Below are 23432 nucleotides of genomic sequence, written 5' to 3'. Positions count from 1 at the left end.
CAAGATTAGTGCATGAAAGATTCATAAAATATCCATGACACTTCCTAAGAAGTACCATTTATTTTTCTAGTCCCAGAAGTAATGTCTCATGGAACATTATTTTTTTGTTTTACATCAATAACCTTTCTGCTTTCTTAGGGAGATTTATAGTTCAAGTAAAGTTCACATTTAAATGTTACATTTATTAATGTTGTATAAAAGGTAGTGGGGGATATAGCTTCGGTTTCATGTGATATTTGGTCACCTAATGGGAGTATGACATCTAGTCTCAAGTTTTAAAGTGTTATAAATCACTTCTTTCTCTTTCCTGCAGTTCCAGGGCCTCCAGTGGGTATCCTGTTCCCTGAAGTGAGGACCACCTCAGTACGGCTTATATGGCAGTCTCCTTCACAGCCTAATGGCATTATACTTGGTTAGTCATATGCTCTGTTTTTCATTTCTTGGTGGGATTTATTTATTTCATTTTTACTAGAAAATGGAGAATCTGATCTATAAACATCTGTATCTTTTGCAGTTAGTATTAAGAAATGACTTCCACCAAATACTTCACACATATAGGCTTCTTTATTAAGATATAAAGGAGTGCCAGACCCAGACGTGTTGTTTGTTATGACATCCAACATAGTTTGTTAATGTTTTTTATAACTTGATGGATTAACAGTGTTAGTTGGGGGAAATCAGATCTTGTTATTTTCCGGCAGTGCTGTAAAGGGAGTTGGATTCTCTTGTTAGCTAGTAGGGGGATTTCCTTGTGAGTTTGTGATTCATTACACATCTGTCAGATAATTTATTTTAAACTGTACAGTATGACAGACCCACACAGTGGTGCAGGAGCAGATGCTAATGGAATCATTTGAGAAGAGACAAAGCTGCTTGTGAAACAGTTTGTTTTCCCTCTTATTGTTAGGAAAACCAACACGGTCAACAAATGCTTTAAATTCCCGAAATACATTTTTCGGCCCACAAAACACTTAGCTCTTTATGACATTTGTCCCCAATTCCTCTCCAGCCTACCAGATCACATACCACCTCAATTCCACCAATAGCAACACGGCCACAGTGGACGTGCTGAGCCCCAGCGCTCGTCAGTACACAGTGACCAGCCTGAAGCCGGAGTCCGTCTACGTGTTCCGCATCACAGCACAGACACGGAAGGGCTGGGGCGAGGCCGCCGAGGCACTGGTGGTCACCACGGAGAAAAGAGGTAACCATCACCTACTGAAAGTGTGTTGTATCTTAAGACTGACTGATTTTCTAATGGTGATTTTGCATTAGTTTATTAGCAAACAGGAAATAAAAATGCATCATTCTGAGAGCAGACACAGGTGTGTGATCTCAGTAATGACACAACTTGTAGAGAGCTTTGCTGTGGCTTCATTGTGCATTGTTAGTTTCCAGTTAACAGTCCAGTAAGCAGATGCGTTTTCTAAAGGACTGTTTGTGCCCTGTGGGTGTTTATCAGACGCACTCTAATGCAGTTGTGAGAACAAATCAGTCCATCTGCTTCCCTCAAGGCATTTTTTGGGGATTGTTTACTCTGCAACTTTCATTTCTCGGCTACTTTTCATTCATCAAAATAGCATATTTACCCATGTCTGTGCAACATGGCCCATGCAAATGTGAGGAAATCCATTTATAAAACCACCAACTTATTGTCTTTTTTTTCTCCAATAATTCCTTGCCTCTTCCATTTCCCTTCACTCTCTAAATCCTTTGACCCTTTGTGTCTTTCCAGCTCGTCCTCAGCCTACCAGCCGTCCCACAGTGCCTCAGAAAGATGTTCAGGCACGCCATGTTTTGCTTTCATGGGAGCCAGGCAGTGACGGTCTTTCCCCTGTACGTTACTACACGGTGCAGCTCAGAGAGCTTCCTGAGAGCAACTGGACTGTCCACTCTGCCTCTGTTAACCATGAAGCCTCCTCCTACATAGTATCCAGGTAGAGTGCATCCATTAGCTAACAGATTCTAGGTTACAGTCAGGGGTTAATTTGACATCCTCTTTGTTATGACAAATGTTTTTCTATTAGTGCCTTTTAGCTGTAGAGAATAATACTTGATGTTTTTATAGTCCCCACTGCTACATTTGCTGTAATATTCCCTCAGCTATGGCTGTATAGTTAAGTTTGCAACACAATAATATCCATATACAGACTGATGTTTTCAGGGTATAAAAGTCTGGTTTAGTATATAAACAATGGTTTAATCTACTCAAAAACATTAAGGGTACTGGGAGAGAAATTCAACAAATGTGAAATTATGGTTGTTGTTATGGCGTGTGTTTTTTTTTGTTTACTTGAAAAACGTATGGCTTCCAAAGTTACTATATTGCCGTTTGTGGTACGAAAGGTTTAAGATGCAGTGTTGTGGTTTATCATCAAGATTGATGTGCGTTCCTGCGCTTCTATCCCCAAGGCTGAAACCCTTCACATCCTACCAGTTCCGAGTAAAAGCCACCAACGACATAGGGGACAGTGAGTACAGCGAGGAAAGTGAAGCTATCACAACGCTACAGGATGGTAAGGGTGACATCGTGAGAAAACATCCTTATTGACAGTGCTAAAGTTTATCTGATAAGCCTCTGTATGTTTAAGATAGTATGCATAAGCCAGTATTAACATGTAAATGTATAAGAAAACAAAGCCAAAGGTGTGGCTTCATCATGTCACTATGAAAATAGTTTAATGTCGGCATGAATGAAATGGATTTGCATGTAGAGACTGCTGGCAAAGACATCAGGTGATATCATGTGTGCACCATCTGCAGTTACCATGAGACAAGACAGCAGTGTTAAAACCTTGGCAAAACCTGCTCAGTGGTGCTGTAACCACAAGTGTTTTTTCTAAGTTCTATTTTTGACTCATCTGTCAATGGCTGTTTTGTTTTATCTATTGTGTCTTTATGCCCCATGAATGCCACTGCACATGGATAGATTTAGTGTCTTGAATTGTGCACATTTTCAGGTCAATTTGGCTAATTTATCTCACTTTTATTGTCTCAGCGCCCGACGAAGCACCCGCTATTCTCTCCGTCACGCCACACACAACAACGTCAGTGCTGATTCGCTGGCAGGTAAGAAGAGGCAATATAAGTGCTTTTTTATATTTCATTGTTAGCTGAATCTGTCTGAGAAAAGTGGCCTCTAATGAGAGACCATGACAGTATAGAGTGTAGGCCTATACTTACAGGCTAGATGCTACACACTTTTACACACTCCCTCCACTCTTCCTGTGACTAATAAAAACACTCTCTCCCACACTCACACCTGAATTAACAGGTCATAAAGGGGAAAACAGGAGGCTCCAAGCCACAATTTTACTTTTATGGAGAACACTTGTAGTGTTTATAAGGATAGAGAGGTACTTGTTCACTCTCTCTGCTTCTACCCTCTGGGCCTGCTCTCTCATGTTTAACCATGGGGGATTTCTCCATGTGACTCACCTGTGGATGAGCTCAGTATAAGAGACTGTGTGTCTCAATTACAGTAAGTCTCTCCAGTTACAGACAGAACACAAGGTGATGGGTTAGGGTTAGGGGAACATTATAGTGAACAAACATAAAAGTAAAATTGAAACTACTTTAGCAATTCATGTGTCCTTATTCAAACTGAAAAGCTGGGTTATGATTGGTATTTTAAGCTAATTTTTTGGGTCAACTCTGCATAGATCTGCCACACTAGACCTGAACTCCTTATCTTTTCTCTAATAGCCTCCCTCTGAGGAGAAGATAAATGGAATTTTACTGGGATTTCGGATCCGATTCCGGGAGCTGCTGTATGACCGTCTCCGCAGTTACTCTGTTCATACCATCAACAGTATGTCAACCTGGGCTGAGCTTACTGGTGAGGAATGCAGTTGTATTATTTTACCAGCTACTCAGTTGGTTTCTCCTTACACACATACATTATGCAGTGTCATTTTTGAATTTGGAATAAGTGACAGTATTGTACTCTCAGGGATTTAAAATGCTTCACTTAAAGAAATTAACCAATCATACCGCAGTGGTGTATTTAGAAAAAAAAGGTGCAATTTTCTGCACTGGCTCTACTTCAGTAACACATTGACACAATTGTGAGACTCAGATATGGCTGATTATTCCTGTGCAGTCTTTATGTGTCAGCAGCACTTTTATTTCCATCGGAGGACAGTTTTCACACAGGCCTATTCTGCTCCAAAGACCTCCCCGCTGGTCTTGACACTTCACAGCAAAACATTTCATCTTGTGATCAGTAGCTATCAACTGCAGGCTATTATTAGGTTTACTCAGGAGCCACTCTGTTTCTACTGCTCTTTGTAACTTAGCCTATAATTTTACTCTCGCTGAGTCATTCTGGGTCTCACTGAGAGCTATGATCACTGTGATTGTGTGGGTTTTATGACCATAGTGGATCTAATGACACTAGTGATACCCTTTTCAGCAACGAAAATATTAGACTTTGGACACTAATACGATTGTCTCTCCATCACCTCCCTCTAAATGTACGTCTTTCTTTTTTTTTAAATCACTTTTTCTGTCTGCCTCTCCTCCATAGCCCCATACAGCATCCAGAATCTGAGTGATCCTACTCTGACCCAGTATGAGCTGAACAGTAAGTTGTGTTATGTCTCACACATGAACACACACACACAATCATCCAATCCTTAAACTAATCAGGTTTTGAATAAAAAAAACTGTCTTTCTATTGGAATTCATATGTCTCAAGTGCCCTGCTGCTTTTAATAGTGATACAGGAAAAGCAGAATATTGAGCAGATTAACTCAAATTGCTCATATTTACATCGTGTTAGAATAAACACTTCTACTTAGGCCTATACAGGCGCTCATGTACACACAGAATCTTGGACATCAAGTACACAAGCCCACATCGTTCAACATACCCTTTAGTTTGCTCATGACAGTTTATTTGGATAAGCGCTACGGAAGCAGATGGTCACATATTTCTCCTGTACCTCCCACACTACAGCATGCAACAACCTCATAATTACAATCTCCATGTGTAAGTTACAATGTGTAATTTGTAATTGAAGTAGAAATTCCCATCTAGGGCAAAATTATTACCCATCACACCAGAAAAATAGTGTTTAATTCTCAATAGCAGTGTTCAGTGAGGGATCATGTCCTTGTTAGTGTGCTAATTATTTCAGTGCCTGAGATAGGGGGCGGTAGGTCAGCTGACCTCCTCATTGGCTAACAGTGAGGTAATTACAAGAACCACTATGGAGAGGGAACTGGATATTCTAAAGTAGAAAAAAAAAATGTAGAAGTACAGTTATTAATTTGATGTTAAGAACAAATTCTGACTCTTTGTTTCTGATTGTTTACTTCTTATGCAGAGCTGAGTAAACACAAGCGCTATGAAATTCGCATGAGTGTGTACAACGCTGTGGGCGAGGGGCCAACCAGCCCACCGCATGAGGTGTTTGTGGGAGAAGCAGGTATGTATTCGTGTTCCACTTAACCACAGTGCTTTGCCCATCATTTCTATCAACACCGTCTCAAATGCAAAATTATTTGACCATCTTCAAAGCAAGTAGATTAGGTTCTTCCATGCAGCAGCTGCTCTCGGCAGTGTTTGTATTGAAGTGAACTCTTTTGAAAGCATGCTAAGATTTCAAGCGCAATTTGTCCTCCTTAAATCTTGCGGCTTGTCTTTGCAGGTTTTCTGCTTTAAGCTGAAGTGATAGAGGAAACTACAATAAATACATATCATGCAGAAAAATGTCCTTGACTTTAAATATATGGTTAATCTGTGTGATGGCTTTTGACAGTGCCCACAGCCCCACCCCAGAATGTGGTCATTCAGTCCGCAACAGCCACCCAGCTGGATGTAACGTGGGAACCTCCTCCTGTAGACGCTCAGAATGGAGACATCCAGGGCTACAAGGTCAGATTCACACAGAATCTCTCCAGCAAACACTGACTGTGCCTTTTCTTTTTAGGCCCAGGAGCAAAATGTTTTATATTAATTTATTAATATTGTTGCATTATTGAAAATCACCTTTTAATAACACAACAATATTGTGTTCTATTCTATCATTATACAAATATTTAAATGTGTTTGTGATTCATAAGAGATTACCTCTATTTGATGTTAAATGCCACTGGATGCACAATTTTACAGTTTTAGCACAGTTTCCCAGAGGGGCTTACTATGAAAGGTTTAGTAAAGAAAACCACAAACATTTACAGGAAATAATATGAAACTGCGTTTCTATCATTAAGGGAATTTGAAATGTGATTGAGTCTTATAGTAGCAGAAGTTATACATTCCCTGAGCAGCTTCTGTAGACACACATTAATATTTATTTATGCCTTTCTTATTCCTTGTAGGTTTACTTCTGGGAGTTCAAGCGTAAGAATGAGACAGAGCGGCTGCGCACTCTGTTCATGCCTGAGGGAGGGGTGAAGCTGAAGAACCTGACTGGTTATACCACGTACATGATTAGTGTAGCGCCATTCAATGCTGCTGGGGACGGACCCCGCAGCCCCCCAACCAGGGGACGCACTCAGCAAGCAGGTAGATTTCAAACTGGATACCAATGCATTTTCAATTGATTTACTCACTATAAAAGCATGACTGGATGCAAATATTCCTAAATGTAATCAATGAACACTTGATGGAGAGGTACAGAGAAAAAGAAGACAAGCTTAGGACTGAATGAGGTAAAAGCACAACATGACCAAAGCAGATTAATTAGAGCATGCAAAGAAATGTTCTTTTGTTTGTCATATTTATGTGCTTGTGGTGCGGATGTTAGTTTGGGGAACCCAGAGAGTTTTCTAAAAGTGGATGAGTCAACCATGAGGAAATAATTTGATGTGAGGATGATGCTAATAGTTGCTGTCAGCATGCCAAACGATGTTAGCGGAACCACATACTGAGCAGACGTTTCTAATCAGCAACCCCACTCTGAAGTCATTCCCTGAATCTGCTGTTTTGTCTGAAAAGTAGACAGTGTGAAACTTCTTGGAGCAAGCATTCTCGCTACAGACATGTTACATCTTAATAACTTTCCCACCAATTATTTATTCATCACATAAACCTCTATGTAAAGAAGTTTTTTTTAACAATTTTGTGTATTTTAATAATTTATGTCAGACAGGAAGGAGGAAAGAAAGAGGTGAATGTTTCCGTCATGGGTCACTGTCATGAGAGGAGGAAGCAGATGACAAGATGGAATAGGGAGGAGGGAGGAGCACTGTGCAGATAGTTATCCTATCTTTTCACTAGACAAAGGGGCTTTTTGTTTCGCAAGCATTTCAATTCCTGCTCGACAAGTTTAAAGACAACAGGGCAGAGTATGATTTGAGCACAGCGGTGTCACAAGTTCAACCAACAGTAATAAGGCCCGGAGGCTGGTCATTGTGGCTGTGAATTAACATGACCTGGGTCAAGATAGTATTTTAGAGTGATGTCTAAGTCTTTAAACGTGGTATAGGGAAAAAATGGGGTGTTGACCTAATCAAAGCATTTTAGCTAGTGAACAAGGACGCACACACTCTTTCATGCAAAGCAGCAAAGCCAGGCTCAACCAATGTCATCCAGTTTACAGAACTGCAGCGCCAACAATGGACCTGCATAAATAAAAGTTACAACAGCAGCAGTTTAGATCTGCAGATGTATGCTATACTGACATGGATCAAAATACAAGGAAGACAAGTAATAGCTTCTACAATTTTTAAAACACACACAAAGTATTTGGATACTATTACGTAGGCTAATACAATTAACCCTTACTTGTCATATGATTGTTTTGTAGCTTGCGTCCTCTCTCTCTCTCTCTCTCTCTCTCTCTCTCTCTCTCTCTCTCTCTCTCTCTCTCTCTCTCTCTCTCTCTCTCTCTCTCTCTCTCTCTCTCTCTCTCTCTCTCTCTCTCTCTCTTTCTCTCTCTCTAACCTCTCTCTAACCTCTCTCTAAAACCTCTAACCTCTCTCTCAAACCTTCCAAGCGGCTGAAATAAACATCTCATATGCATACCACTTATATTGACCTTTACCCTTCTTCGTTTCAGCTCCCAGTGCTCCCAGCTTCATCCACTTCAGTGAGCTGACCACCACCTCGGTCAACGTGTCCTGGGGCGAGCCCACCTTTCCTAATGGCATCATCGAGGGCTACCGTCTGATCTATGAACCCTGCACACCTGTAGATGGTAAACCTCTCATTTTTACCCGTAACACATTTCCTTGCTGGCTTCATAAAAGCTTTATGCACACTACAAGATCTTTTGGGGTAAAAAATTAAAACGGGTGTAGAATTGCTGATGTAATTAGATCATTTTAACTTGTTGGAATCTGTCTTGTGGGGTGCATTTTTCTTGAGCTATAAGCTAACCATCACCTAAGCAGCTCATATGTCACTCTACTCCTTTCTGACGCTATTTTGTACTATCATCACGTATAATACATGACTACAATGCCAAAATGCCAACATATGTCTCTCTACTAATTCCATTACTACATGTGCGTGTCTGTGTGTTGGCCTGTGTTGAGTGTGCTCCCACCTTGCCTGGCCTGTGTAAGACCTGCTCTAAATGTGGTGTGTTTGTCTAGAGTCCTCAGTGGCCTGTGCCGACTGTCTTCACTCCCCCTCCCCCCCAGGCGTCAGTAAGACAGTGATGGTGGACGTGAAGGGAAGCGGACCCCTCTGGTTGAAGCTCAGAGATTTGGTCGATGGCATCACTTATAACTTCCGCATCCGGGCCAAGACCTTCATCTACGGGCCCGAGGTGGAGGCCAACATCACCACTGGCCCGGGAGAAGGTAGTGGAAGTGATGTTTTTTTCTGAAAATTCAGATGCTTTTGCTTTGTGATTTTAAATGCTTCACTTAAATACTTTATTACTGTTCTTTAGGTGCCCCGGGGCCCCCTGGAGAGCCTTTTATCACACGCTATGGTGCGGCCCTGACCATCCACTGGACCAGCGGGGACCCAGGACGTGCTCCCATCACACGCTACGTTATCGAAGCCAGGCCTTCAGGTGGGTGCTTCAGCTGCACTCTCCTCGTGAATTTGTAAACTTAGCCATATGTTAGGCTTCTTGATAGTTTGATTAAGGAAGGTGGTGTAAAGTGTCAACATCTGCTACCCCACATTCTGTGTCACTGGTATTTTAATGGGTTATTGATCGTGGTGCTGCAGTTGAGACAATTGGCATCCGGTTGCAGTTGTGATTGACAGTCCTTGGCAGGGTTAAGAGGGTGATTGATGGTAGTTGACTCACAGGAAGGGCTGTGTTTCACCAAAGTTCAGTGAAAATTGTGGGGGTTACCTAGTTCTAGATTTTAAGGAGAGTTAGCAACACTTTTGATGATAATGTATAGTGTAGGTTTAATGCCCGGGGGGATGTTGAAGATGGTTAAACATACCTCACGCACCCCTTGCCTTCTCATCTTCTCTTATCCATATGCCAAGGAACATAAATCTCAGCAGTATCATATTACCTGATGACTTGTTTTTGTCTAAGAGCTGAATTACATCAGCTTTTCTAATTTTTGCCAAAGTTCAGCAGCATGACAGATGAACTCTGGAGCTTGTTTATGTTTGTGTCCCCCAATAAAAGAGTCAAACTTACATTGATGTTTACAAGCAGCAATGTGTAATAAATGGTCCCTGGCAGGATATCCAGAGCAAGCAGCAAACCATCAAACATTTCTTCATTTGAAATATGGCTGCACCACTATTTATGATGTAGATTTGGTTGCTGCAAATTTTACGAGAGCAGTGAAATTGATGGATTGTGTAATATTTACAAGAATTATGAATTACCCCTGGTGCTGCCAGCTAGACCGGAGCACATCAAACAAACAAACAAACCTGTTAACAATGACATATTGATATTGTTCTAATGTTTTACAAGTTTCATATTCTCCTCTCACCCAAATTATAACCTTTACTCCATTACAGATGAAGGATTGTGGGATATCCTAATCAAGGACATTCCTAAAGAAGTGACATCGCACACATTCAACATGGATATTCTGAAGCAAGGAGTCAGTTATGACTTCCGGGTAATAGGAGTGAATGATTATGGCTATGGCTCTCCAAGTCTACCCTCTCCTTCTATATCTGGTGAGCTTTCATGTATTTTATTTAAATATAAATCAGAATTATAATAATATATAGACTGTGGCCAGTTGAGTCTGATGAACATAATTTCCAATTTCTTTGTAATTTATCCAGCCCAAAAAGTGGCGCCTTTCTATGAGGAGTGGTGGTTCCTGGTTGTGGTGGCTCTGGTGGGGCTCATCTTCATCCTGCTGCTGGTTTTCATCCTCATTATCAGGGGACAGAGCAAGAAGTATGCCAAGAAGTCTGAATCAGGTGAGTGCGCACAATTGCACAATCAAATGAAGCATTTAACTTAAATTAAAGTCTCTTACCACTGCTTCTAACCCAGTGACATGGAAGGCCAAGAATCTGATGACTTGACTTTTTCTTGTAAAACAGTAAAAGATTATCAGGGGATTTGATGATTTGCAGTTTTTAAAATACTGGGCAGTGAACTATTTTGGAAGAGGGTAATATAAAAATTGTAAAAGACAAAAGAAAGTTATCTTGAGTTTGATTTGATTTGGAATGAATCCGATAATCGACTGAGTAGCAAGGGAACAAAAAGGCAGCGAAGGAGAGACATAGTGAAGCAGGGGTCGGGCCATACTTGTCCATTCAGTGCAGCTCTGACATCAGCGGGTATTTCCCTCAGCTCAGCAATTCTGCCATGTCTGTTTAGCTGCCAGGCCGGGGAGGGTAGGGGGTCCCTGTGGGTCACTGCCCATCTTTCTGACTGACAGAGGAAAAACAAGAGGTTCCTTCTCACTCCAACACAAAGACACTCTCAAAGCCTCCATATCCCCCTCTAGGAATCTGGCCTAGGCCGCTGGACCTACCCAGTGCTTTTTCTTCTTCTGTGTGTTTGTGTAACCACCAATTGACCTCAAGTAGCCCTGGAGCAACCACGGAGGTCCAGGCCTCACTGTGGTCCCCCATAAGTCTTCGGATGGCTGAAAGTGTTTTTAACCTATAACATGGCATGAAGCAACCCCTCAAAACATTAATCTGGTATAGGGCAGCATGGCAAGTCTGTCACTGTCAGTTTACAGTGTTAGCTGTTTGATCAGTCCTGAGGGACACTTGGAGTCGAGGCAAACAGTCGTGTTATTGCCCATTCATGCGTGATCCTCAGACAGTGTTTGCACAGAGAGGCAACCTCATTTATCATATTCCAGTGTAATCTGTAGGTGAAGTTTTCATACAGATTAATCATTTGCACTCATGCATTCATGTCCTTTATATTAGACCTATAATGTAAACTTTTCCATTGCCATCCATCAATCATATCTATGGACCTTTATATTTCAATATCTTTAACAATACTGATTGCTTCACACTCATATTGTTTGTTTTATTTCCGTGACAATCATTTGTCTTATTGACAAGAGTGACTCTCAAGTAAGATTAAGGTCATGAAAATGAGGAGTTAAGAGCTGACTTGATTCCCTGTAGAATTAATTTGACTTAGTTTTGACTTGCTAAAGTCAAGGAAAATAAATAGGACAACAACAGGCAGACATTAACATAGACCTTGAATGTGTATTGGGCCCGTGTATTAAAGCCATGTAATAATACAGCTGTAAATGGAAAATTGTTCAGATGCAATGTTATTTAAATAGTCAGCATATAAAGGACCTGAAACATTTTGCAGCAGACTTGGACTTGTCCTCAAGATCTTGAGATTTACCTTGAGACATAACATCTCCATAACAACAGCCTATCTAAAAAGGATTCACTCATTCATTTCTTCTTTAAATGGTTATATAGCAACATTTCTATTCATTCACTTGTCTGTTTTTCACCCTTTAATTTAAAACTTTACTCTCTCACTCACTCACTCACTCACTGATCAAACCATTGATCAGTTCCATTCATCCTCCCAGACACTAACGTGCCTGTGTGTCTGGCCTGTGGTCACACAGTGTCTCTATACGTGTGTCCAGGTAACAACTCCAACTGTAACGCCCTTACCCACGGAGACATGGTGAGTCTGGATGAAGGCCGTTTCCCCGCTCTGGAGCTCAACAACCGCCGACTGTCTGTGAAAAACTCTTTCTGCCGGAAAAACGGTGTCTACACCAGGTCAGTGATCAGTGTACTCGTAGCTTATTCAAACCAGAAATTGTAAAGTGCAGATGATGTTTGAACTAGACGAGAATTAATTTAGAAATGGAAATTCAATCAAATTACTTCTCCCCCTGATAACTCGGACTTGCTCTCTCCCTGCTTTTTAAAAGCGGCACATAAACAGACTAATTGCTGATTTTCTTTTAATGAGCTTTTGTATTTTAGTGAGTCCCCAGCTGTAACACGCGCAGCATGCTGAGTACATGACCTTGTTTAAAACCAATCACTCTGACTGACACCTGGGCTGAGAACCCTGTAGAGACTGAGTCATGAGTCCAATTCTGGATCTGAGGTTATACTTTGCATTAGGTCAATGCTGTAATGCTGTTGAGGACAGTTGACTGTATTTCACATGGATATCATATCGTAAAGAGTACATTGTTTTATGTATATTTGTGTGAGAATAGGTGAGAGATTTGATTGGGTGTGTGCATGTGAGTGTGACCTTGAGGACGGATCAAAGAAGGCCCAGGTCTTTGAGGAGCTTCCAGGCAGCTTCCTATTATGTCTGTGCCTGGCTTGAAGGGAGAGCCTGTGAGGAAAAGAATGCACAGATGTACTTTGAGAATCAGCACTCTTTGAACTCAGCCCATAGCGGAGGAACCAAAATCCCGACACCTGAGCGTCCGATTATAGATTAATGCCACATCTTGATCTCTGCTCTCAGAATACCAAAGACGGGATAAAGTCCTCTGTCTTATACCAGGATCAGAAATCAAACACTTTCTTAATCCCACTGTATTTGTTCTAATTCCAAGCTGTGTCAAACAGCAAATGCCATTTACGGTTGATTTTGGATAGAGATTTTCTCCGTGTGGAGATCATTTGTCCAGAGATTAACACAAAGGAGGGAAATGCACTCACTCACTCACTAGATTCAATCCCCATCATGAGAAAGTCAATGCAGTTCTCTTTTAGCGACTGAGAACTTAATGTGTCACTACTTAAACTGTCAATATGCCCATAGCACTGCAAGGAGGTTAAAGCTAATGCAAATAATTATTTGCAATGATTGAAGAAAACTGGTGTTGAATCTTTGCTTTTGCTGAAACAGTTCCAGTTTAACTATCTGTTCCACCGCACATAATTGGCTCTGTTAAGAAAATAAACAATTTGGGAATAATATGCTCCTGAGTTTAAATCTACTCTGGTAGCATATAAACTTCTACTCTGAGTCACTCAAAGAAGACCAACTGCATTTTTTGAGGCTGAGGTCTTACATCCAGAAGATCAATGTTTTACTGCTGTAATGACAAAGAGGGAGAGATTAAAAGCATCATTACCGCACGTCTTTGTAGCATTGTAACACTTCCCTGGTTTGAAACCCACTATGACACACTGGTTTGGGGTTTAAGGAGGTCTTGGTGAAGTAATGCAGTGTAGATTAACATGGTTTTAAACACTCTTGAGTGACAAAGCTCTCGAACACTTCAGACATGTTAATGAGTCCCTACAGGCATTTGTAGCAAAAGGAGAGCCTGGTAATGAGTAAAGACTAGGGGCAGATTTGATTTCACCCCCTGGTTCTCATTTCTTAGTCGGTGTACCGCTGACTGAATTTTGCTGCGAGAGGATTAAATAGACCCTTCTCTATCCGAGTGAGAGTGCTGATAAATAATTTACGCCTCACTCAACAGTGTATGAGAGTCAAGGAGAAGGGGTGAAAGTGGGCTGAGCTTCCTCAATGTTTTTAAACAGGCAGTTTATCATAATGTCCCTGAGGGCTCACAATAGCATTTCTTCACGTTGGCTCCAGCTCTTTGTTCGGCTGTGTTATAAAGGGGGCTCAATGCAAGGACTGCTGAGGAATGCAGGTTGATAAAGGTTACGGTGCAGGGTCCTCTTGTGTGTAAGTGGACATAGTACTTCAGGGTTGTGATTAAGACTTTGTTGTGAAGTGTTCTGAGCTGGACTGTGTAATAGAAGAATTGGATCTCCGTTTGATATTTATTTTTTTGCAGTTGTTGAAAAAATGTGACACTTTTCACTCATGTTAAGTGTTGTTGGCAAGACAGCTTGAAAAATGCTGTTGATTTCCTTTATGTGTTTAAATGTGTTTAAACAATTATCCAATTTATCAATTGATCAAGCAAAAGAAAATGACTCAAGAGCTATTTAAAAAATGTCAAACTTTTTATGCTTTATGATCATTCATTTACTCCATTAAATATGCCATTACTGCGATCATAACCCCCAATTCATCATGTTTTCACAGTCTAGGGGTAGCAGTGCAAACTCTAATCATTGTAAGAAAATTATTGTTAATAGAGTAGCACAAGAAAAGTTACATAAAAAAAGAAAAATACAGTGAAGCCCAGCGTTTAAATTAATCCATCAGGAAAGGCAGGAGAGATAATGTACCACATATTTATGCACATCATCTGTATCTGTTGTTTTAGTGTATGTGTCACAATTTCCATTTTTGCTTTGCTGCCGTTTTTATTACAACTGTCATATCAAACATTACAAAATACATTATATCATTGTAGACCGAATATCTTTTCCACTGATGATTGGAAAAAACAAGCAATTCAACACTACTTTGGGCTCTGAGAAATCATTATAAGTGTTATGCTAATTACTTTTAGCATTTTTTTGGGGCATTTTAAATCTGATTCATGAAATATGACATAAGAGATTAACACAAATTCGGAATAATAATTCATTGCAGCTGTAATGTTTTAATCTAATATGATGTTGTTTACCGCTACGTGAGTTTGCAATAATCCATTATAGCTCTGCTGCTGTACGATTTACTGCTAGTTAAAAACCTGGCAGAAACAGCATAGAAAGACCTAATCTGTCACATGAGTTTTATCCTTAGTAGTGACTGTGCTGCATCTCTCATCAGAGTCTGCCATTCTTGATCACAAAAGGAGGACTTTTCAGCAAAGTCAGATAAAACGTCTGCATAGACTGAGACACTTCAGCTCTTTTAAACATCCTCAAACATGCACATAAAAATGAGAGACTCTGGATATCACACAATTACCCAAATTGTAGTATATTGTACATCAATGGCTCTTAAGTGAATTAGCTTTAATCTAGTTTAATAAAACTCATCAAGTGTAATTTAATTACAGCTTGCTTTGTGATTTCCCTGTGGAGTTATTCCATTTTGTCCACACCACACTCAAAATACCACCCCTGTGAAAACTGGAATTTGCCCACAACATTTTTGAGATGCTTTCAAAATATATTTATTTGGAAAATGCTTATGCAAATGTGGTTTTGACGTGTAAAGCGGCTGTGTGTGCTGCGGCAGCTCCGTTGGCAGCGACTGGCGGCCGATACTGTGGCCTGGAAAGTCAACAGGAGTCAGTATGTCCCAGTAGTCTCAGCCAAACCAGCACCAATCAGCACAAACAGATGGGTGTTTGTTTAGCAGGACAGTGGAAAGTACGGAGGAGCTTAGGCACAAGAGCTTTTCTTCCTCTCATATTTACTTAAAGAACCCCTGACTAGGGAGCACCATTTTAGGAAATGGTTTTCCAGTATTTCATCTTTTTCTAGCCTTTCTCTTTTTAGCTTTCAGCTTCATTCAACACTTGGCTTTGACCTTATTCTCACTTCACAGTGCTTTCAAATACTCTCCTTTTGCTCAGTTCCATCACTTGCACTCTTTAAATGTACACCTGAATGTATATTTGATCACGGCAGCATGCCACTGGCAGTTTAATCCATGCAATCATTCATGTGGGCTGTGATAACATTTGCCAGAGAGCAAAGCCTGAGGCTGCCATTTGTTTGATGACCCCATGAGCGCCGCAAGAGTTCAGTTTATAATTTAGTCACAAGGGCCCAGTGGTTTGACATTCCACAGCCCACAGTGAGGACTGAATCAGGGGGAATTATTCATTCTAGGAGACACTGACTGTAGGCAACCATCTCATGAGTGTCCCATGATTCTCATCAAGCTGCAGAGACAGACAGTGATACATGTGAACTTCAAAGGAAGTGTTCACTTTTGCGTCTCAGATATTAGGGATAATTGAGAAATGCCTGGAGTTATTGTATGGCTCAGTTTTCCTGTTTATCAAAATGTGCTTGTTTTCTTGATTAAATACAGAAGGTCAAGTGATTTGAAAAGGATAATTATGACAACACGAGCGTGATTTACTTTGGTCATTGTTTCTAATGTTAATTGTATTCACAAAAGTGATTGCTGAGATCTGGGTACACAATGGGAAAATAAACATTCGTAGTTAGAAGATAAGACAGGCAATAAACGAGAGAGAGAGAGAGAAGAGAGAGAGAGAGGAGAGAATGAGAGTGAGAAAGTGAGATGGAGAGAGAGGGAGAGAGAGAGAGAGAGAGAGATGTATAGCATTCAACAAACATCCCCTATTGGAACTGAACTGAGGATGTTGTGATTATATGGGCATCCTTGACCACTGGCTCACAAGGACGCTCCACACATTTAGCCAGCTCAACAGTTTATCCAGATTATCAAAACTACTTTATTTGAAGCTAAAACTGAAATAGACTTCTCTTAAAATGCTGTAATAAAAATAATCCCCCTATTGCAGAAGGAAACTGTGCATGACCCACTATGGTAGGTTAACACTGAAATAAAAAGTTCATCTTAAACAGTGATGGATGTTTCCAACAAACAGTTGGGTAAACATTTTCTTCTAAATAAATCTGGATAACCTGACAGTTTGTTTAACCTCCCCAAATCTTAGGAATTATGTTAATGATATTATTACTAATCTATGAAAACAATAAGGAATTATCTTTAGATTTTGAAGAGTTATGAAATGCCTGAATGATGTTTGGTTTAAAAAAATTCTGCAGTGAATGACAAGAACTATCTGAATGAGTCTGAGTGTTTGCCTTTATCCTTTACCCAGGTCTCCTCCCAGGCCCAGCCCAGGCAGTCTCCACTACTCAGACGAGGACGTCAGCACAAAATACAATGATCTGATACCTGCAGAGAGCAGCAGCCTGACTGAGAAACCTTCAGAAATCTCAGACTCACAGGTGCAGTAGCAACAATTGTAGTTTATGCTCCATATTATATGTTTTTTTTAATGTAAAAGGCTCACTATTTGTCTGCATAAACCGTCTATTTGTTATATATTTGTACCTGTCGATGCACACTGTTATCTCCTTGAATACCTCAGGAATTCGGCTTTGCATTGTTGGCTGTACAGTGTTGTTGTGTCAGTTCATAATGTGGTGTCCTTTCTCTGTCATTCACCTGAATGCGTTTGGCCTGCAGAGCTCATAAGATATAGCTACAGTAATGCACATGGAGAGATGAGAGATTAATGACTCTGAACACTGGCGGCAAAGCAGTTTTTAGACCAGGCAGTGACCTGTGGAGAATGTCACTCTGCAAACATCCACCTGAGATTCAGGCCACTGCACTCAGCCACAACACTTGTTATGTAAGATGGTGAGTGCCGATACACTCTGCAAAATTTATTTTAGAGCTAGTTACGTATTGGAATTTGCAGCTCTAGCCAGGCAGCCTATCCAACTTTCCTACTGGATTTCTGTAAGTCAAGTCAGTATAAATCATCTCATGAGGAAAACTATTGAATACTGTATTGGCTTTCTACCCAGGCTCTTCCTCTGTGGCTGAACCTAGCTTTATAAGAATTGTAAGCAGTCAAAAATTACAGTTTTTAAAGTATTTTGAATATTTTAAGTATTTCCTGTCGGAGCAGATAGACAAGACCACTAACTGTATATAAAGGCTGATAAAAGACTAAAAGCTATTGCTAGAATGTCTTTGACTCGTGGCCTTTTCCATGTAGCGAGCCAAACTGCTTTTGCCCAGTAAGTGAGTTTAATCAATGAATTGTGCCTTTCAGTCAGTCTGTCTCTATCTTCCCATTGATCGGTCTGTGTGCCGCTCACCCTCATGTGTCTGATTTCCTCACAGCTGTCTTTTTCATTTTAAGGGTTTTATTCACCCTTTGTTCTTTGAACGGAATAATTTTGTCTCAGATGTCTTATATGCATATGTTTTGTTTTTCAGTTTTTGTTTATGTCACCCCCTTCTCCAGCTCTCTGTGAAACGCCTTGTGGTCCACAGTCTGGTTTTGATCACAGTCAGATGAAAGCAATGGGAGAGGGGGGGTCCTGAATCTCTTCGGTTTCAGCCTTGCTTCAGTATATTCTTTCATCTAGAAATTCTTTACTCTAGGCATTTCCCAAATTATCTCAGAATATCTCCTAAAAACGTCCCCAGTGTGAATTCCAACAACCAAAAGTCTCTCTCCACCTGGCCTTATCGCCACCTAAGTCCTATTTCCAGATCAAATGAAAATCTCCCCTCAATGAATTGCTACAGACAGGACCTTTCGCAGCACGATAACATCCTCTCAAATGAAGCATTTCGACATTTCATCACCCGTCTGACATATCTACCGTTCGCACTTGTGCATTGTCAAACATGGCCCTAATGCAGTCACTGCCCCCTCAGTTTGAGATGACGACGCCTGCCTGATGCCACACTGCACATTCAGGGGGCTGCCTTTTGCTTTGATGGGCTAAAACACACACAATTGTGCCTGTTACCCCAGGGCTCCACTGCCATACCCCTGACAGGCCACCATAGAAATCCAGGAATGCTCTTTGAAGTTTTATTGAGCAGATAACTCTGAGCTATCAGTATGACATTGTGCTGTCTGTCCTCTTTAATCCCTGGGGCCTCCACCAGCAGGTATAAGTTGACTATTGTGCTTCTCCTCAAGAGGGGATTTGGGCCAAGCTAACATTGACTTGGCAAGGCAACAAGGCCACCATTTCTGCTCTGCTCCCCTGCAGGTAGAGACCCATTGACTTTTCTTCCTTTATAATACAGGCTTTCTCATTTACCAAGGTTGTCTTTGTGTGTCATACAAGTCTGAAACCAGCCGAAGACAGATGATCTCATCCCTGAGTCAGAGATAAGACAGTAGATTATGCTCTCTGCAGAGTGGCATTCTGTGGGAGAGAGAAATGAAAATGTCTGCTTTCTTTTCTTGCATGCTTTCTTTCAGCACAGTCTGTCTAACTCTCTCTTTCTCCACCCTCACCCTCCCCGTCTTTTTAACTACTGTAGCTTTTTTGGCTGAGGCTCAACCGAGAATACCATCAGTAGTGTTTGGATTGTCTCTAGTGACAACGCACCACTTTGTATTGACTGGCCCGGCCTGAAGTATGATGTCACAGCTTACAATAAAGGCAAAGTCATGACCGTGAATAAATTAGATTTTGTTTATAATAATTTTATGGCATCGATTTAAGACAGAGGGTAATGGAGAGAGATTGGCAATGGTGGGTGAAGGGAGGAATGATGTCAGATGAAAAGTAGCCCCGAAACTCATACAGTCCCTTAAACCAAAAAAATAGTTGAGAAATATAATAGGTGTACATGCCTATTGTCATTCTAGTCCACCAGTCTGGGACAGCACTAATTCCAAACAAAATCTAAAATCCCTTTTGATTATAATTGTTCTGATGATGCAACATACATTAGTGGTAGTGAGAGGGGACAGGAGCTGCTGAGGAGGCCTACATCCCTGTTTTAATGGCGACAAAATACAACATCACTTTGATGCGAGCAACAGCAAAAACCCAGCTACATCTTCCCATTTCTATGTTTCCTTCCTTCTACACAGAAACTGCGAAACAAACACACAAAAATATTCAAACTGTGAACCTGTCTTTGAATGGGAATTTTTAATCCCCCTCCAGACCCACATATACTGTTATTGTCTTTATCTCTGGGGACCCCCGCTGTGTTCACTTCATCAATGAGAGTGACATAGACAGCCCCCCCCCCCCCCCCCCTTTTCTCCTCCTCCTTCCTGCAATAATCCATAACTGGAGGACAAAGGACTGACCCACTCTGTGGTATTAGGGTATGCATCAATTGTGGGGGGATGGGGGCCCAGCTAGCCAGGAGATTGTTGTTCTAGTCTCATACCATCATATAAACCATAGAAAGGTATGATTTAAAGTTATTTACAAAGCATTGTAACACTTGGTTAATCCTAAAGTGCTTTGTGGATCAATTTAAGGCATACATGCAGATAAAAACAAGAACAGGAGATGACATATGGTATTTTCAGCTGAACTCTTACCAGGCTGAGGTCAAAGGTCAAAGTTCACATGTTTATTTGCCAGTAATGATCAAATTATCTCCAATGAACAGGGCAAGAAATGTCTGCCTATACTTGAACTATATTTCCATTGTCTGATTTTCCTTTTTTTTCTATCTCTCACATTGTTTTCCCTCCTAAATTGTCAGCAATTGTAAACAGGAACACAGGAAAACTTATTATGCTGATTATAAAATAAACTACTGTCAAGAGGTTTCCCCAGTTAATTGGACCGATTTTTGAATCTCTCTTTCTGCCTAATTTAACAACATAATGATGAAAACATGGTTAATAATTGACACTGGCAGGCTGGTATGTGTCTCTTATACACATATCCTTGCATAAATATGATGGTCGTTCCCCTGAGGCTGAGGTGCGATCCTGCATTTCATGCCTTAATTCTTTTTCTTTCACAGCATTCAGTTCTAGTAATTAGCTTATAATGAGTTGAAGTAAGGAGCTGTGTCATTGGCCGTGTTACCCCAGAGGCAAAATTTCAAGCATCTCCATCTCCACTGTAGGTTCCTCAGCTCGATCCTTGAGTTATATCTGTTTAAGTCCGGTGTTGAAACAATAGCAAAAGGAGGCAAAAGTGGAGTAGTGTATACGTAGATGATTTCAAGAGTCAGAACATCTGTTGAGCACACTCCACGGCCAAGCAGGGTGCGTAGGAGTAGGACACAATTCACTGTATCAACACTTGGTCTGTACTCAGTCTTTCCTTCTACCACACACACACACACACTCAAAATCACACACATAACCATGGTGTGAGTGGTGTTTCATCTCTCAATGCAGTGTTAATTCTTTTAGAGTGAGGTAATACCACTTGAAGTGGCTCAGTATGTCTTGTTGGTCCACTGTGAATGGATCTTGTTATTGTGTTGTTGTGTTGCTAAACGCACTGGCATGACGGGAATGCTTTTCAACACTAGCTGGCCTCAAGTGTTTACAACTGGGTAACTTTTTTTTTTTAAATGGACACAAACACACACAGCCAATGATACATATGACTCCCCTTATTGAGAGAAACAACAATATGAAAAGAAAGTAAAAAGGAAAGTATGAACATCCTGATCAACTTCTGAATGTTTAGGGAAACTCTTTTGTGCACAAAGTCTGCCTTTGATTTATTTGTGGAAAAGGAAGAGTGTGGGGGGGAGGGGATTGCTTTCCTTTGTTTAGAGTCAAAGAGGATCAAAAATGAAAGACCTTTTCCTTATAATTCAACGCAAGCATTGTATGTTTGGACATTTATAAACTCTGCTGACAAGTAAAGAAGAAAAGCCTGTATATAAGGGTTTTGGGATAGGCGACATGAACCGTGTTGAGGCAGAAGGAAATCTGAGCCTACCAACATATGCATCACATATGTGCTGTGCAATATCCAACATTAGAGCTGTGCTCAGGAGCGTATCCTTGAAGTGCGTGCCAGCACCCATGTCCTCATATAAGAAGACAGAACATGATAATATGAGGGATTTTGTAATACACCTAATGCATACTTCAAGCAGCCTCTTTGGGAAATGTTCCAGCAACTATTTTGGCAAAGTCGACTGTACAATAGTTTATTGTGGCCCCGTGATTAATCACAGGCTAGCTGGTCAATTGGCAGCTTGCTTTCATGGCAATTAGTTGACCATGAGCATTTCCCACTGAGTGTTCAATGATCACGTTGCTGTTTACTTGACACGTGGAATGTTACTTGACGTGAACACAAAAGTGTTTCTAGCCCAGCCTGCAGCAAGGTAGCAGGTCAGTGACAAGAATATGTGGAGGATTATTGTCATTATTCTGCAGATGGCTTGAACGGAATTCAAACTGACTTGAACCATAAAGAAAAATATTTCCACTTCCTTCTCAATGAGCTCCTCACACTTTGTTTTGAAAATGCACTGCAGAATCTTTTTTTGTACCATTTGTTAGCTTTTTACTCAGAATAACAAAAAAAGATCATTACATACCGTATGTACACATATTTATGGTATTGTCATCGTCATTACTGGGCCATTTTAATCATTCTGTTATGGTGATGTACTGTAAAACCCATTGTTCTGTTCACCCATAGGAGGCGCTGGTGTTTTCATATGGGACAGGTGGTCTACATACACTTCCACTGCATTTGGTGAGGTTCCTGTGGCTGCTTGCTTTGAATGTTTTTAGCCTGATAGGTGACTGGTTCCTATTGCTAGTTCCCATCCAATCCTCTCCCTCTGATTCCCATTCTAGGTTTTTTATGTGATACACTGAGCTATACAACACCTAACCCCGTCTTTGCTGGCGTGGTGTGGATTCAAAGATCGTATATCCTGAATATATAGTTGATCCACTGACTGATTGGTTTAAGTCCTGAAGATAATTTGACCTTTGCCATCTTGTGTTGATGGTCTGTTTACAATGCACGCTTCAGTAACAAGTCATCATTCCATCATCATGCTTCGACCATCTTTGACCATTTTTGGCGTCCATGTGTACTTGTGATGTGTTGTAAATGTGTGTGTGTGTTTGAGTGTGTGTGTGTGTGTGCGTGTGTGTGTGTGTGTGTGTGCATGTGTGTGTTGTTTAGGTAGGGATGAGTCTGAATTAATGACGGCTCAGAATAATTCAATAACTTCATGTTCATTTACATTTATAGCTTCTGCAACTCTAACTGCTCCACATGGAAACACTACAGAATCATCCCATGCTAAGCTCATAAATCAATATCTCTTCTTCTTCTTTCTTTCACAGGGCAGCGACAGTGAGTATGAGGTGGACCCCAACCGACAGAAGACCCACTCCTTTGTCAATCACTACATAAGTGACCCCACTTACTACAACTCCTGGCGCCGCCAACAGAAAGGCATATCGCGTGCGCAGGCTTACAGCTACACAGAGTCCGAGTCAGGCGAGCCAGAGATTTGCGCCCCACCGCCACTTCCTCCTCTACCTCCACTGCCACCCCAGCTCAGTTCACCTAGCCCCCAGCCTCAGCAGGCCCAGGGACAACCCCAGGGCCAAGGCAGCCTGTTCAGGCCCAAAGGTAGCCGGACTCCCACCCCCTCCCAGCAGAGCTCCAACCCCCCAAGCCAGCACAGCACCCTCTACAGGCCCCCCAGCAGCCTAGCCCCTGGCTCACGGGCCCCCATTGCTGGCTTCTCCTCCTTTGTGTGAAAAATG

The 23432-nt window shown here is 41.1% G+C and overlaps 1 protein-coding gene across 1 annotated transcript in view; it reads left to right on the top strand.

The window, feature by feature from the left end:
- The window catches only part of sdk2b (sidekick cell adhesion molecule 2b), a 276995-nt gene extending 253569 nt beyond the window's left edge, over window positions 1-23426 (top strand). The window contains 19 exon segments of the mRNA XM_062442366.1: window positions 314-412; window positions 1010-1204; window positions 1736-1937; window positions 2413-2516; window positions 2999-3069; window positions 3706-3838; window positions 4529-4585; window positions 5330-5431; window positions 5765-5880; window positions 6327-6513; window positions 8009-8146; window positions 8547-8756; window positions 8849-8974; window positions 9901-10065; window positions 10177-10317; window positions 11991-12129; window positions 17028-17157; window positions 22342-22398; window positions 23004-23426. Of these exon segments, the coding sequence (XP_062298350.1) occupies window positions 314-412; window positions 1010-1204; window positions 1736-1937; window positions 2413-2516; window positions 2999-3069; window positions 3706-3838; window positions 4529-4585; window positions 5330-5431; window positions 5765-5880; window positions 6327-6513; window positions 8009-8146; window positions 8547-8756; window positions 8849-8974; window positions 9901-10065; window positions 10177-10317; window positions 11991-12129; window positions 17028-17157; window positions 22342-22398; window positions 23004-23426 (2795 nt within the window).
- Window positions 23427-23432: the final 6 nt, after the last annotated feature.

This window comes from Scomber scombrus, chromosome 21 (genome assembly GCF_963691925.1).
Source record: "Scomber scombrus chromosome 21, fScoSco1.1, whole genome shotgun sequence".
NCBI lineage: Eukaryota > Metazoa > Chordata > Actinopteri > Scombriformes > Scombridae > Scomber > Scomber scombrus.
The sequence above is the reverse complement of the archived record's forward strand: the minus strand, read 5'-3'. Positions and strand labels throughout refer to the sequence as shown.